General features: G+C 41.0%; 1 protein-coding gene across 1 annotated transcript in view; it reads left to right on the forward strand.

Moving 5' to 3' along the window:
• Positions 1 to 16,161, forward strand: part of LOC126395706 (netrin receptor UNC5D-like) — a 231,406-nt gene that overhangs the window by 195,219 nt on the left and 20,026 nt on the right. The window contains exons 7-12 of the mRNA XM_050053364.1: positions 1,400 to 1,564; positions 1,917 to 1,949; positions 5,393 to 5,578; positions 10,570 to 10,719; positions 12,502 to 12,720; positions 13,537 to 13,621. Coding sequence (XP_049909321.1) covers positions 1,400 to 1,564; positions 1,917 to 1,949; positions 5,393 to 5,578; positions 10,570 to 10,719; positions 12,502 to 12,720; positions 13,537 to 13,621 — 838 coding nt within the window. The remainder of the gene's footprint in view (positions 1 to 1,399; positions 1,565 to 1,916; positions 1,950 to 5,392; positions 5,579 to 10,569; positions 10,720 to 12,501; positions 12,721 to 13,536; positions 13,622 to 16,161) is intronic.

A 16,161-nucleotide genomic window follows, 5' to 3' on the forward strand; every position in this document is an offset into this window, starting at 1 on the left:
GTAACATGGTTTAGATTTCTAAATAAACATTTACCTCGTAGATAGACCTACTCCTGAAAAACTCGTGTCTGCGCAAGGCTTTTTGTCCCTACGAGGCCACCGTCATTTACCCAACGGGAGGGGTGAGCGAGTGAGCCCTGCAGTCTAGAATTTGACCACTGATGTCACTGTTTTCAACCCATTTTACACACTGGCCCTTTAATGTAAGTTGTCAATAAAGTATTAACCTGAGTACCCTGGTGTACACTGGAACATTGATTTCCTTTTGGTTCAAAGCAAATAAGTGTATTTCCTAAAACGTAAAAGCATTCAGTTAAAAAGACTACAAATGTAACAAAAATGGTCTCTGTCATCGATTGCTGAAGAGAGTAAAGCGCTTCTGTAAGTTGATTTTATTACCTATAATTAACAGAGGATGCTGCCGTTCTCAGAGGTAGGGAATCAGTCTAAAAGCCTGAGGTAAGCCTCGCAGTCAGCAGCAACCAGTTACAATTCACAGTGAAGGCATTGCACGTCTGCAGTGCTGATAGTGACAGTGGTTTGCATCTGAAATCTAATGCAGTGGACCTTAAAAAACAGCAAATGAAGAGGAAATGCATGGGAAATGGAGAGAGGAGTGAAAAAAGAAAGGGATACAGAGAACCTGTGAGAGAGAAACAAACAGCAGAAGCTTAGGGTGTGAGAAGAGGGGCAGAGCTGCAGTTCCAGTTATCAAAACTTCCGTGTAATCTGCTCTGCCCAAGTGTTTTTTTTTTTTTTCCAAGACAAGCTCAAATTTATGATTTCAACCACAGCACCAACATAAAGGGAAATGCTCATCAGGTTTAAGAAAAAAAAGTTATCAGTGGAAGGCAGTGCACTCCTCCAAACATTATCTCCTCTTTGCCAACTGCCTCCTTCTGAAGGATTCTTTCTCCCGCATCAGAGTTTTAACATAAACAGGGTGCATTTGCGTTTAGATTAGCAGGAAGAAGGGAACCTTTAGAGCATTTGGAGGTGGAAAGGAGACTTGATAGAGTACGGCATAAGCAGGGTGTCTTTGTGCTCCAAGTCAGCAAGGCGGCACAACATTTTGGCACCCTGAGGAGGAAAATGTTTTCGTGAAGTTAGTGGTGCAGCTGTTACCTTGAAAGTGTTTCCTCATAAACTCCCAGAGAACTAATAAATGAATCAAATTGGTTTGAATCTTTTATAAGAACTAAGGACATCCTTGTCATGTCAGTTAAAAACAAAAATCTGTGTTTTTCTGTATCTTCTTTAGTCATTTGTGTTTTGTTTGTATGAGTGTTTTGTTCCCACATTGAAGGGATGACAGTGTATTTAAACAATGCATTCTGCACATCAAACCTTTGTGTGCGCCTCCTCCATTTACTTAAACATTTGCATGTGATTCCCTCAGTGGATGGTGGCTGGGGAGAGTGGAGCGAGTGGTCAGTGTGCAGCTCAGACTGTGAGAGGCAACGCAGCAGAGAGTGCACTGCTCCGGAGCCCAAACACGGGGGTCGGCTGTGTGACGGGGTGGCGCTGTCCATGGACAACTGCACCGGCGGCCTCTGCACACAGAGTGGGTAACATCACCGCCCCACCCCACCCCCCACCCCCGCTTAACAATGAAACAAAAGATAGCTTAGCATCATTACTGTCAGTCTCATTGTGTTCAGGGGCTGTGTCATTATAGATTTACTGTTCATAATTTTTGGCAGTGTGGGGCTAGATCATGATCATCATTATAATCATGCTCATTACCAGCACCGTCATCCATCTTCATTATTCATCCTCTCCACTCTACATACATAACACAACAGTGTACACGGGCATGGATGCATCCACAAGTAGAAATGAAATCAACCAAGACTTGTAGCATTTAAAAGGTCAAAGAGAAACTCTCAAATTCTGATGTTTCTCTGTCTTTGCAGATCGAAAGTTGCTACATGATCCTAAGCCACAGGGTGAGTTTCTCCTCAGCTTCCATTACTTACTATAATGTTATTGTAAAGATATCACTGTCCACAACCATGGCCTGGAAGAATACTTGTGTAGTAATTTAGTTTATAAAATGACCAAACAGGACTTGATATTGATTGGCTGGAGGGAGTCAGGTAGCCTCAGTGCTCTTATTTAGTGTCATCATCACCTTTATAAATTACTTATTCTTGGGCTGCTTGTTCCAGCTGTTGCTAGGCTACACCGTTTACTATTTGCTGGAGTTGTAAAGTAACATACACCACACAAGTCTGCGGTTGGTGAGGATAGTGCCAACACAGTGTTTCTATTGAGGACCCTGACACGCAGGACCTTTATCTGCAGGGTGAACTGGCAGTAAGTGAGAGAAATATGTGTGACTGGTGTTTGAGCCAAGCAAATCAGTAATATTACCCAAAGAGAGCACATTGCCACAAAATAGGAAACAATACTTATTTTGTGATGGCTGGAAAGCAGCCATGGTATAAAAGGGATAAATCACTCTGACAGCTGCGTTATGAAAACTAACACACTCTGCATGACTCATTGTGAATTCTCCCATACTTAGAATAAAGACGAGAGGTATTTCAGATGTTCTGACGGACAGGTAGCATACAATGTGTATGAATAATAAGTGGAAAATACAAGCATATTTTTTGAGTTCATTCATAGCATGTCGTTTAGCAGATAAGAAAAGAAATACATTTCTATTAAAAGCATTGGATTTCCAGGCTGGTTGTGATTTTGGTGTCACAGCTTAGACGTTTCTGACTGGTGGCTGCTATCTAATCGCAGCTGAAATGGTTAAGCAAGAGACTGTCATGATTCATGAGTGTTTTCTCCACCCTTGGCATCCATTTTCACTCCATTTACAGTAACATACTACATGTCGAATCATGTTACATGTTAATTGACTTAACGTTAATTAAAAAGAAATACCATTAACTCTGCTATTGTTAAAATAAACACAGTGGAGTTAAACTGCATTGTGTAGGTACAATAGTATGAAAGGGACAGTTTAACCCTCAATCAAAAATACATATTTTTCCTCTTACCTGTGGAGCTATTTATCATTTAAGATTGTTTTTGTGTTTTGGTGTGTGTTGCAGAGAGATATTGGTCGTAGTGATGTCTGCCTTCTCTCCAGTATAATGGAACTAGATGGCACTCTGTTTGTGGTGCTCAAAGCACCAAAAAAAAAAAAAAACATCTGAAAAACTCAACAGCAATGTCTCTGCAGAAATCATGACCCAGTTCAGGATAATTCACAAACCTTGTTGTGAGCAGTTTCATGTAGGAACTATTTTGTTTCTACCGAACTACACCCCCCAACCATATGACCGCACCGAAGGAAGCGTGCATTTACTACTGGCTTACCTAACACCTCAGAGCTAGTTGAAGTTACAGCTCAGCCAAGGAGGACGCCATTAATCTCCACAGATTCTGGTGATGGGACATGATATTGGTATCAGAAGTGTTCTTGTTTTCGTATGTTTTCTGTAGTCCCAGTAGTATCATCCAATCTTGTTTAAACGGCAGGTTAACAGTCCATGTTGAGAGGCAGAGCCCATTGGCCAAAAAGCAATCTCAGAACCTGTCAACTACAGTGTGACGACAGTTTAACTTTTATATTTTTTATTTTTATCAGTATTCAAGTAATATCTGTTTATAGAGATTAACCAAAATCACACAGTTGCACAGAAGAGGAAGTCTTGGCCTGGATATCGGCTGGCTACACCAGAGCAGCCCGAAATATTGCCCCTCGCCCCTGAGTCTTTATCATCATCAAATGATAGCCAATGGTTTGCAAGACTGGAACGCCATTAATGTTCACATATCACACTGTCACAAGGACCAACCTCTCTTCCATGAGTAGATGCACACTTTCTTTTTTTTTAAGATTATATTTGGGGCTTTTATGCCTTTGTTTGACAAGACAGGTTAAGCGTGAAAGGAAAGGAGAGGGGACAACATGCAGCAAAGGGCCACAGGTATGAACCAAACCCACAGCCGCTGCGGCAAGGGCATCTGCTCCACCCACTTAGCTACTGAGCACCCCAGTGCACGCTTTCTTCTTTGCAGTCATACGGTTGGTGGGTGTAGTTAGGGAAAAAGAAAATAGTTCCAACATGAAACTGTTCACAACAAGGTGTGTAGGTCACCATGAGTTACTAAGTCATGAGGTCATTTTTGATAAGAGACATCGCTCTTGAGTTTTTTTGATGTATTTTTTTGGTGCTTTGAGCACCACAAGCTGAGTGTCTAGTTCCATTATATTGGAGAGAGGGCAGACATCTCTACAGCCAATATCTCTAACACTCGTCAACTAGCATCAAAACTATCTAGACTGATAAATAGCAGGTAGAGGAAATGTATTTTGATTTTTGACTCAATGTCCCTTTAATAACCGTAATGAGTGATTAATTCTGTCAACTGAATCAACTGTCCCCAACTTCATTATGACCTCACCAGTGCCTTTATACTGTAAATTTCCACTTACACCATTATTTTTGAGTCCATCAGGTATAAAATTTCAAGCCAAGCTGCCTGTGGTTTACCACTGTAGACCCATTGCTTTATGCATTATTGCCGTCTAGGATAATGGGCCATTTATGTGTTGATTGCTGCTGCGTAGGGTTCTACCTACTAAGCCACAGGCACATGTTCTCCTTACTTGTCCTTTAACACAGTTATGTATTTTTGTTTGTCAGAAATGGGAAAAAGAATGCAGTCAGGCTGCCAAAACTTCCCAAGCCCCCAATTAACCTGCTACTGTAGCTGTTAATGCCGCTTTGCATATTTTGTCAATTTCTCCTCATTTGAGCTTCAGGCTACTTAGAGGATTTCTCAGCATGTCCTGTTTCAGCGCAGATCTCATTATCTTTCAAGAACAAGCTAGCAGCCCCTTTATTTCCCACTCATTCTTTTTCTTTGTGGAGTTGGACGCTGCAGTACTGGTGGGACCAGATAGAGCATAATCATTGCCGATGAGCTAATTTAATGAATTGGTTTTGTCACATTATCCCAGTGGAACGCAGAGTGCCTCCAACGCCAGAGCCAAGCAGTGTTTGAAATGACAGTCAGGTGCTGGGTTGATTATAATCGCCTTCCTTCCGAGGTTCCTCATTAGTAGCTTTAACACTCCACGATGGAACAATGAAGCTGTGCATAAGGAGGCAGGGCAGACGAGGAATAGAAAACAAAAAAAAGGCACTAAAGTAGCTCGGAACCAAGGTAGACTTGCCTCCTATAAAAGGCTTCCATATCTGTAACTCAGCTGATGTTCCACAGCAGCGCAGATTTTCAGTTTATTCTGGGAGAAAATGTCTTACAGCTTCCTAATTAAGCGTAGTACTTAAAAAGCAAAAGCACAAAAAAAAGAGTTGCTCAAAAATTTGTTTCTCTCTCTTACTCACTCTTACTTTCCAAGGTGTGGAGAGCAGCAGTGATGTGGCCTTGTATTCAGGCCTTGCTGCGGGGGTGGTGACAGTGGTGCTGCTGATCATCGCTGTCACTCTTTACCGAAGGAGCCAGAGTGAGTACGGTGTTGATGTCATCGACTCCTCCGCCCTCACTGGGGGCTTTCAGTCCTTCAGCTTCAAGACCTCTCGACAAGGTGAGCCAGCGACTTTATATGTGTCTCACAAATCCGATTTGCACTCAAAATTGAGCCATAAAAGGCTACATCCCACTGTGAACACAGCCTTCCCACCACATAATGTGTCCATAGTAGTAACATAAGAAAGTGGACAAAAGAGACTCTTAGTGTTACTTGTGGTTGAAATAATAGAGGGTAGATGGAAAAGACAGGAAAAGATGATGTGTTAGATAATGATATAGTATGTAATGGAAGTTTTATTAAGCTTCCTGTAATAGTCTCCATTTAAATCTAATAGAATTTAGGACATATCCTGAGGAGGACATCTTTGATATTTCACTCTGTACATTCAGAATATGCAGCATATCTTAGCTGTGTGGTGGTGTGTAGGAGAGTCTGGTGCCATGTTGGAGGATTTCATTAATTCATTAAGATATGCACGCTGTTTGACTCCGGTAGAATCACACTCAGCACACCCCATAAATTAAAGAGAGTAGAGTTGAAACACCTCTCATTACTGCTGCTGTACGATAGCTCCAGGTTTTCAATAAACTAAAAAAGAATGACACCATACAGTAAATAGGCACAACAATTGTATGACAGTTTAATTTAGTGGTTTAATTTAGCTCAGTACAGGCTTTACTGTTTTGGTATGCATTTAAACTTATACTTAGTTAATAAAGTTTTTATTCTGTATCAGGAATCCAAACAACTTTAGAAATACATAAAAGGGGTTTATGTGATTCTGAAGAGCCTCTTCACCACCTAAAGATACCAAACTTTTCTTTGCTCTTGACTTTGCAATAAGAGGTTGTTAAAACGCAGTTACAAGCAAGTACTAAAATTGCTCTCCACCACCTAATTTGCATAAATACAGCCCCAGCTGCGCTGCTTCACCCACCTTGGCACAAGTGGGTTCATCTGGATTCTCGAAATGGACAAAAGCACACACACACAAGCACAACTGGCATTTGGATAACACATGTTGTGAAGATACAGCCTTAAATGTGTTTGCTGAAATTAGAAATGGATTTAAGAATTTACTCATTTTGAATATTGACTTTTTTTATTAAAGGTCCAGGATACTGGCAGAAATGGAAAATTATTACCGATACCACTTTTTCCTTCCCGATTCCGATCCCTGAACCTTAGGTATCTGCCGATACCGACTACCGATCCGATACCAGCATGTAAAATAAAAATGGATGGGATATGAATTGTTGTATGTCTCAACTCCTAAAACTCTATGTAAAATATTAAGAAATAAATCCATAATAGTAGAATGAATGCCATAAAACTTTTTTTTATTATTATTATTATTATCCAGTGTTGACACAGATCAAGACACAGGTTAAGGTGCAGCCACACAATTTGGTAAAAAAAAACCATTTTAAAGGCTACAGTAAAATGCTTTTTAAACTCCGCTCCGTTTCCGTTTCGTTTGCCTGTAACGTGCGTATGCGTAATTACGTGGTATCGGATTGGTCATAGGCTGTACTCGCCACATTTTAGGCAGTATCGGAGGCATTTCTGATACTGGTATCGTATCGGTACAACTCTAAAAATGATATGAAAATAAGCCTGAAAATAAGAATGTTGCGTTTTTGTTACCTCAGAGTGAGCCATTTATATCTACATAGGGAGTGGACCCTCGTTCACAGAGTCCGCCATATTGCACCGCCATATTTCTACCACAGCCTAGATTGGACAAACCGAACTCTGGCTCTAGACAGGGCATTCGCGTTTTCGTGACCGGCCTCCAAAGTTAGCAGCCCTCTACGAAGAGCTGAACAGCGCCGAAATAAACCACAGATTTTTAATGTGAAACTGCTTTAGTCAGGGTTTTTCACTAGTATAATTTAGCTGTTCTATTTGTTCTGGAGAGCAACAGACCTCTGTGGATAATTAAGCTCCCTGAAAAAAACCTCCTGAACGTCCGGATCTTAAGTAATCAGAGAAAAAAAGGTGAGCACACATTAGCAGTTGCTAGACTACTGCCTGTATGCAACAAGCTAAACAGTGTCAAAGAAACACTAGTTTGTAACACAAAACTGCCCTTTTCAGTGTTTTTACCCGTTTTAATCACCAGGGGTCTCATTTATTAAACACTGGTAGGATCCATACTAAAAGTATACGTGCAGACAAAAGCTGAAAAATGGCATACAGGGGGAGATGGTGACACAGCGCTGATGAAATAATGACTGAAATTTAATGTGGTTACAACTGAAAGCTGCTTATTGAAAAGTTATGGCTCACTAGCACAAGCACAGATAACACTGCTGGACTGAATGTTTCTGATAAAGTGGATCTGTAAGTAACGTGTGATATGAGGCGAAATTAAATATGTGAGAGGAAGGCATCATTATTCGTATAATGATTCCTCTCGCATTTAATTTCTACAGTCTGGCTTCAGTTCACCACCTTACCATCTGCGTCCCCAATTTCCCCGTCTCCAAAATGTTTGTATGCATAGGTCAGAGATGGCCCACAGGTGCACACATTCTCTGGTCAAGTTTGTTTTTATTGATCACAACTTTTGCGTGGGAAGTGGCATACGCCTCTGTTTATATGTAATATATACATATATGCGCTTATAAGTGAGACCCCAGGTCCATTTATTTCCAATGATGCAGCTCCTGCTAAAAACCTCCTTAACAATGAACAATGAAGGAATCCTAAGGGCGAGACAGATGGAGCCTTCTGTCCGTTCATTTCATCCTGATGTGTGCACATTTCCTGAAAGCTTGTGGATGTGGATGAAACAGAGCAATACTACAGAAGATCATGGAGGCAGTGTAGCATATTTCAAGCAAGATTCAACCATAGGAGATGACGGAGAAATTAAAATAACAACATAACTGAATTAATTGGTAATATAGTGAAAATAATGCTCCATCCACATGTTGGGATGTAACGTTATATGGCTGCACAGACCATCACCGCCTACAACACTGCCTCAGTTTAAAGGTACGATATAATGACCTCCTCCACTGTCGCCTTGTTTGTTGTTTCATGAAACTTTTGACACTGCCCTCTATTGGCTGTATCTATGCCAACATAAAGAACACATGGAGTGTGAGGAGGCTTTTCGACTACAACCAAATCACACTATTTCTATGAGGTCAATGTTTCAAAAGACCCTAAAATCCATCAAAAATCAATTTAACTCTGCACTTTCGCCTCGTAATACCATGAGATGGCATTATAATATAAATGAAGTGTCAATCTCCTTCAAACATAGGATCTACACACAGATAAAGAAGGGAGACCAGACACAGGTCTCATTTTTCAGCTTGTCTCTGTAGGTGAACAAAAATATGCAGCACACACCCACACACACTTTCGCACTTTATGGAGACCACAGGATGCAAGATGTGGTTCTGAATCTTCATTGCACCTCATTTCCATTTCCAATACTGTAAATGTACTCACATATTAATGTCATTGTATGTAAAATAAACTACAGAACATGTAAGCAAGCTGTACAGTTTTGTATTTATATGTATATATGTATGAATTATGCATACATTTCCTTGTATTGATGATATAACTACATCAATAATTAAACTGCTTTAGGGGCTAAAATGACTGGATTTAATTTTTCAGTGTGTTTACTTCAGCCTTCTGGAGATTCTTGCTGTCTGTGGTGTAGTGCACTAAATGTCCAATAACACAAACAGTGTTAAGCTTAATCTATAAAGCACACCATGCATTTATTACTTTATTGCAAACATCAGTATACCGCAAGCAATAAATGTGCACTGAAAACTTATGGTAACAAGCACATTTTGTGCTCTTAACAATTTTACAATTGAACTCTTATCTATTATTACTAAGATCTTCTTAGTACTGTCACTTCAGCAAAATATTAAACAAGAGGTGTATCATCAGGGTAGTGAGTCAGTTTGTGGCATTATTGGCTGTTTTGGGCATTTTCTTACATACTACAGAACTTCAATTAATTATTCATGATTTAAAATTAAAAATTTAAATTATTAGTGTTTTCATTTTTTACACCCGGCTCCCGGATGGAGCATTTGTGGCCCTGTGGTTCCAAACATAGAAACATCTGAGCTCAGAAACGTGGTGTGTTTTGCCCCACAGATTGAGGCATATTTTTACAAGGCTGGCATTATGGGTCGCCACAGCAGCAGCTCTCAGCAGGGCATAATAAAGTTCATTTTGATAACACAGCAGGAGCCAGGGAAAGCTTTAATCTTGGTCCCTGTTCTCCTTGATAGAGGGGCTAAAACAGCCCAACCTCCATAAAATCCAATATGCCCTCCCTTCCTTATACATTGCAGCCCGCTATACACTGCCACAGTAGTTACACAGTAATCATTTCATTTCAGTTCTTTTTCTGCAATCACGTCCTTGATCATGAGTCACTATGACAACAATTCGCCCTATTCCCAGCAAAATGAATCGGCAATGAGCATTCTTTTGCTCATTAAGAGAAACCACGCTGTTTACTTAACCGTGTCTTTCGTCATCATTTCATGCTCGCTGGAACAGCTGTCAACGAGTCATTAATCACAACAATATTTCACCTCACAATAAACACATTTATCTATAACTTTTTCTCTGTTTCTCTGTGTTTCTTGGTTGATCCACAAGGTACTGTCATTTGATTCCAGTACAACATACATGCAAATGGTCACAGTGTGTGACTGATTCAGTGCATCATTCTTTTCTTTTTAAATCACTATGACAACAAATTAAAGCATATTACTACACTGCAGCAGTTGTAATCTGCCAGTTGTCACTTTTAATTGAGACATTGTTGCAGTAAGGTGAAAGCCATTCCTGTTTCCATGGTGATGATATTATAGCAATAGTTAAAGGTGGATAAAGTTGTCATGACACATTTTAGGTTTTTTTATAGTTGTTGATGGAGGAAGTCTTGTTTAAAGTGTCACTCTCTGCAAATGTAATTGTTGCTTAAGGATGTCTAATTGTTGACGATAAATATAATTTTCTCTTTGTGTTTTTTTTTTTTTTTTTCCCAGCAAACCCCCTGCTTATTAATTCATCCATGCAACCTGATCTAACAGTGTCGCGTACCTACACCAGCCCCATGTGTTTCCAGGACTCTATTGACAAGGAGCTGATGGCCGAGCGCTCGCTCCTTGACCCGCTGCCTGATCTCAAGGTTAAAGGTCAGAAAATAGAAGTGTTTTGAAATTCAGTTCCCATAGTTGCCAACTACTTTTGGAAAGGTGAGAATTACAGAGCAATGTGCAGTTCTGCTGCTGCAGTTTGAAGGATAATTTATCTTGCTTTGAACAGGCTTTGAAGCAATCTCAAAGAAAGCTGTTATACAAGGAAAAATGGTCATCACCTTAAAGGGCATCACCGACTGACCATGTGCGAAGCCACGTCCTCCTTAGTTACTGTCGCTGAGCCGGTCAAGCTTTTTATTCTTGTGCTGCACATATGCAGTTTACACATTTACCACTCCAAATTTGTGGCAGTTTTTGAATGAATGTGTTTGTGATTTCAGACAGAGGTAAACTAAAACAGGCTTTACATTTATATCCAGCAACAATCAGCTTTTGCTGGCTGAAATGATGCTGGCAAATTTTATCACCTGTAGCTAAATAGTTATTTCAGTTAACATTAGCCTCATGAGCTGGTTGAGAATGCCATCTCCAATTTTAAGGCCTTATCTTATACCCAGTGCAAAGCACAGTGCAGTGGAATGCAATGCAACATTCATAGCTTGTTTCAGACTGATGCAGTTGTCATCTCCACAGCCAGTGCCCACAGTGTGTAAATAGTAACAGTAGTTTCTCCATGGGCACGTAGGTCTTAAAATGAGGTGTGGTCACATGCGTTGTCAGCACATTGCTTATTTGAGGCAGCAGAAAGCAGTTGCATCATTGAACAATAAACATCTGGTCTGAAGGAAACAGTGCAGTATTTTCCTGCTTTTAAAAGGGCGCATTATTCAGATAGTGAGATGTGCCTTCATAGGCAGGTTCACAAGGCTTGAACACTCTGCTTGTTAGACACACAGGGACACGCATATGGGTTGCAGGGGAGTAAAATAATACATCATGAATGAGGGAAAAACTAATTACATTTTTCTTAAATGTGAACATAGCAGAGATCAGTGCAGAGCTGCTATCTGACTCCCCATTAAGACAGACAATGTGCACATAAATGCACATGATTGCAGAGCCTAGTTTTGGTTGCTAAGCTAAGCTAATTGGACAACTGCTTTTGGGTCGGTTGATTGGTGAGTGATTGGGTTTTACAGAAACCAAACTGTATTTAATTTTTAGAGTAATCTAAAAAAAAGTGCAATTTTCATACTGATACATGCGTGACTATATTAAGCAGAAACCTATGAGGCTGGGAAAAAAAAGCAACGTGGATGTGCAGAAAACTGCAGTTCCTTTAATGGCCACTTGAGGCTGGCTCCAAAAGTGAGTCAATCCCCATAAACCCCCATGTGAAAATACCCAACTTTACAGCAGAAATAAACATGTTTACAGCCCAGTACAAAAGAGGTTTCAGTCTCTACAGCTAATTCACCCATTCATGACAACTGTATGGGGGTGGTGAATTTTTATATAACTCACCCATTTGCACTTTTTGAGGCCCTAAAATTGCACATAGTTAAGGGTGAGGTTGCTTTGAGTGAAAGACTGTCTGCAAGGTGTCAACACAGTCTATGAGTCAGATCCACCCCTCGCTCTTCCACAGCTCCATCCCATTAATTGCCAAACTTGAGGCTTTAAATCTGAGTCCACAAAACAGTGGGTGACGTCTTGCTGGCTATGTCCATTATTTTTATACATTCCGTGGTCTACATTGCTGTTGAAGTTCAAAAACTGACCATATTCCTGTCTTTTCCTCTTGGTCTGATGTTTATGATCTGAGTTTATTTACCTGCAACAAACAACAAAGTCACTTTTATGTCATTGTATTTGTAGGGGTGGCAGAGAGGGCAGAGTACCATGTCATGTCCCACCCTCAGACATTTCCAAGGGGCCTGGCTCCAGACTACAGAGGGGTTGCAGTAGGGACGACGCTGGGCAGAAGAGGCAAGAATCTCTTCCCTCCACAAGTCTCTTTGACTCCCAGTAGGCCTCTCCACAAAGCAACTGCTGTGTTTGGTCATGCTGGAGGCAGGCTGGTAGTACCTAACACAGGTGAGCCCAGTGTGGGGAAATTCCATTTGACACGTTCCTGTGTGTAAACTGAAAAGCCTTCAACATTAAACTAGAAATGGCAGAGAAGCTGAAATCTATAACTTACGACTTTGAAACTACAGCAAAGCTGATACAGGGAATCTGGTATTGCATTTTGAAGTTGTTTGACCTTGTCAGTGTTGGTCTGCAGGGAATATGTGAAAATGTCTTGGATCGAGCAAGTAACATGAACATGAATATATTATTTACTGAAGTGATGGAGTTAGACAGCATTGGCATTTTTAGCCGACCGGTGTGTCCTGACAAACCCAATAAATATTTCTCAGTTTTTCCTAACCATAGCAAATGCATATTTTTTTGTGTTAGACTTTATAAATTAATTTTAAATGTGTTTTCAGTATTTACATTTCAAAGAACACACTGTACACTATGAAGAAAATGTAAACATGTCTATGTAATATAAGCCTGTGATGCTCAGTCTGCCACATTATTCAAGCAGCTCTTTCTGGTGGCCTACATTCATCATCCAGTCCCTTGAGGGTCTTTATCAACTGCAGTGTAGATTGGCAGTAATTGTTTATCATACAGTAAAATATTGCGCATCTGTGTGCATCTACGAAACAGTCTGTGCGTGTTTTTGTGACAAAGAGACTGCTGGCAGCATTGATTTACAAGACCTCGGGGACTTGCTTCCGTCACCTCTTCCTGGTGCCATCACCTCTCTGGCTGTCACCTGTAGTAAAGAGACCTGACAGCCCGGCAGGTGTGTGCATGTCGTGTATTTTGATCAGTTTTTGCATTCCTGCTTCTCTGCAGGTATCAGTCTGCTGGTGCCTCACGGGGGGATCGCAGAAGACACTACCTGGGAAATGTACATGATCATCAACCAGGAGGACAGCAGGTGAGGGACTCTCACTGAGGCTGTGCAGTCTGCTTCTTAGGCTGCTCTCTTTTAATCTTTCAGCCCGTCGCACCGCATCTCTCATCCCTCTTCCTGCCACGTCGTCCCCTCCTCTCTTTGCTGAACATGCACCACAACAGACACACACAGATCCTCTCATACGGAGAATGCGCAGCCCAGTGTACTGTACACATACACACATACAGATACATATTCCCACACAGCATGGGGTTCTTGCTCATCTTGCAGGCACTACAGGGGAGGACATGATGTGTCACAAATACATTGGCAGCTGCAGACAGATTGCATTACTGCCTTAAGCAACTGTCTCAGCAGAGAAAGATACACTCCATGGCTCCGGTGGCCTGTTTTATGTTTGTAGACATAACGGTGACAATATCTCTCCCCATCATGACTGGTTAGAGTGGTGAATATTGTGAACTCTGTGATGATAGATGATATTGATTAGGTTTTTGGCTCCATGGAACGCGATATGCTATAAAGTTTAGATGACTGTTGCCTACCAGCAAGAGTCTATTTCTGTAGCTTTGCCGTCAGGATTTTCACAAAGCTATTACTTGAGGAGGAAATGGCATGAGAGATAAGAACCGTTTGAAAGGGGGTGTAATAACTTTGACTTCTTTGCAAGAGTCTCAAAAGGTATCTGACAACCACAAGCCAGGTTTTTGGACAAGTATTTGATTTATAGCAGACAGTATCAATGTGTCAGCATGTCTGTGTGAAACCTTGCTAGCAAGATATCACCCGTAACAACACAGCTAACCGCCTGTGCTTCTCAGTGAAATTCGATTTGTACATCTGAGGGAGAATCAAAAGTGACATTTAGTGCCATCTGAAATCCAACTGTCATCTCACCTGCACCTCCCCCCGCCCATTAAGTGCCAAGGGTCATCTGGGTAAAGATACAGATCAAAGGTCACTTAGGCATAGGTTGTGGCTCAGAGCTGAATTAGTGGGCTGGTTATACACTGCCCAGCCTGAAGTCTCCCACAAATTCAGCCAAGCTGCTGCCCTCCAGGCTCCTGCTTTGCTCTGATAAGCCTGATGCTGTTTACTTCTCTGGCTGCTGTTTAAGAAGCTGCAGGAGCCGTGCACCACTGAGCTGTCAGTCAAAGCCTATCTTCTGACAGCTGCAGAGTCCAGGGGAGAAATTGGATCCTTTCTTCCCATTCAAACTCGGCCATCTACATAAGACGGCGCTTTCCTCTGCAAAGAATAGGAATCGATCAGCTCTGGCTCGGTTTCAGGTGTTCGCAAGAGCTTTCGTTCGTCCTCTGGGCTTTACGAGGTTGTTTTGTGTGTGATCTTCTCCAGCTCAGCAGGGGACAGTGGGTAGTCCAAGGACAGAATCATAGTGTGACCAAAAAAAATGCCTGATATGGTGTGACTCACACAACTTTGAGTCAATAAGTTGAGCAGTATCCGCCCTGTTTTTTCATCATACATTGCAGGGAGGCATCTATTACTCTGTAGTGTCAATCATACTTGCCTCATACTAGACTCTCATTTAACCTTTTGGTTTGTGGTTGTTTTTGATGTTATGTTATTTGTACTGTTATGTCAGTTTCAACTGAGTTGACCAACTTTATTTAGCACTAATACTTTATTAAGCCTCTTGAACCCAGATATTTTCTGTAAACCCAGCACTGACATATTATCACCTCACAGTTCTTGTCGATGACATGTAAGTAAATAGCGCCTGTTGACACATCCAGCAGACACAGAGCAGCATTAACATTATTTGGACTGACTCCTAAGGGAAATACATTTAGCTTTAACTAAATGCTTCAATATGGTCCCCAGCTAGTCACTACCTTTGTCTGTCTGCCATTTGATATTGGGCAGGTAGTGTGCAGTGGCTTTTTAGAGCTTTATGGCTGAAAACAGCTGCGTGCTGCTCCTGAATTTGACGCTGATGAGAGCAGAGAGAGTGTACCAAAATAGTAAAGTTTCGTACTGTAAAATCAAAGCAATTCATTAAAACACATTAAAGGAAAACTTCAACCCCCAAAATAACCATTTGTATATCAAATACACACCGTGTCACGTTGAATTTGTGAAGAAAACTTTGTTTTCCTTGCATACCTCCGAGGTGATCAAAGAATCCAAAAATGAAGAAAATTCTTGATGAATTGCAGTCATAAGGGTCCATCTTTAACAACAGCAGAAAGACATCAAAAAATCAATTTACAAACTCTCACACAGCTTGTGTAGTATAATCCTAGTCTCATTTATCCAGTTATAGGTCCAGTGCTTCTGAAACAGACAGCCCTTTTTGATAGTGAACTGAGCTAGAAGTGAAACTTATCTCTGCTCTCTTCAAAACCAGTCTCCACTTACAAAAACAGTAATTTTACCTTGCTGAGCACGAGAGCTGCTGGTCTTCCACTGCCTCCATCAAATTGTTTGCATTACTGTGTGATTTTGGTGAATCCTAATTAATCCTTTAAAAATTTAAGTCACACAATAATGCTAACTAACTAAATGGTCGCGACAACGGTACACCAGCAGCTCCCATG

The sequence above is a fragment of the Epinephelus moara genome, chromosome 9, assembly GCF_006386435.1.
Source record: "Epinephelus moara isolate mb chromosome 9, YSFRI_EMoa_1.0, whole genome shotgun sequence".
Lineage (NCBI taxonomy): Eukaryota > Metazoa > Chordata > Actinopteri > Perciformes > Serranidae > Epinephelus > Epinephelus moara.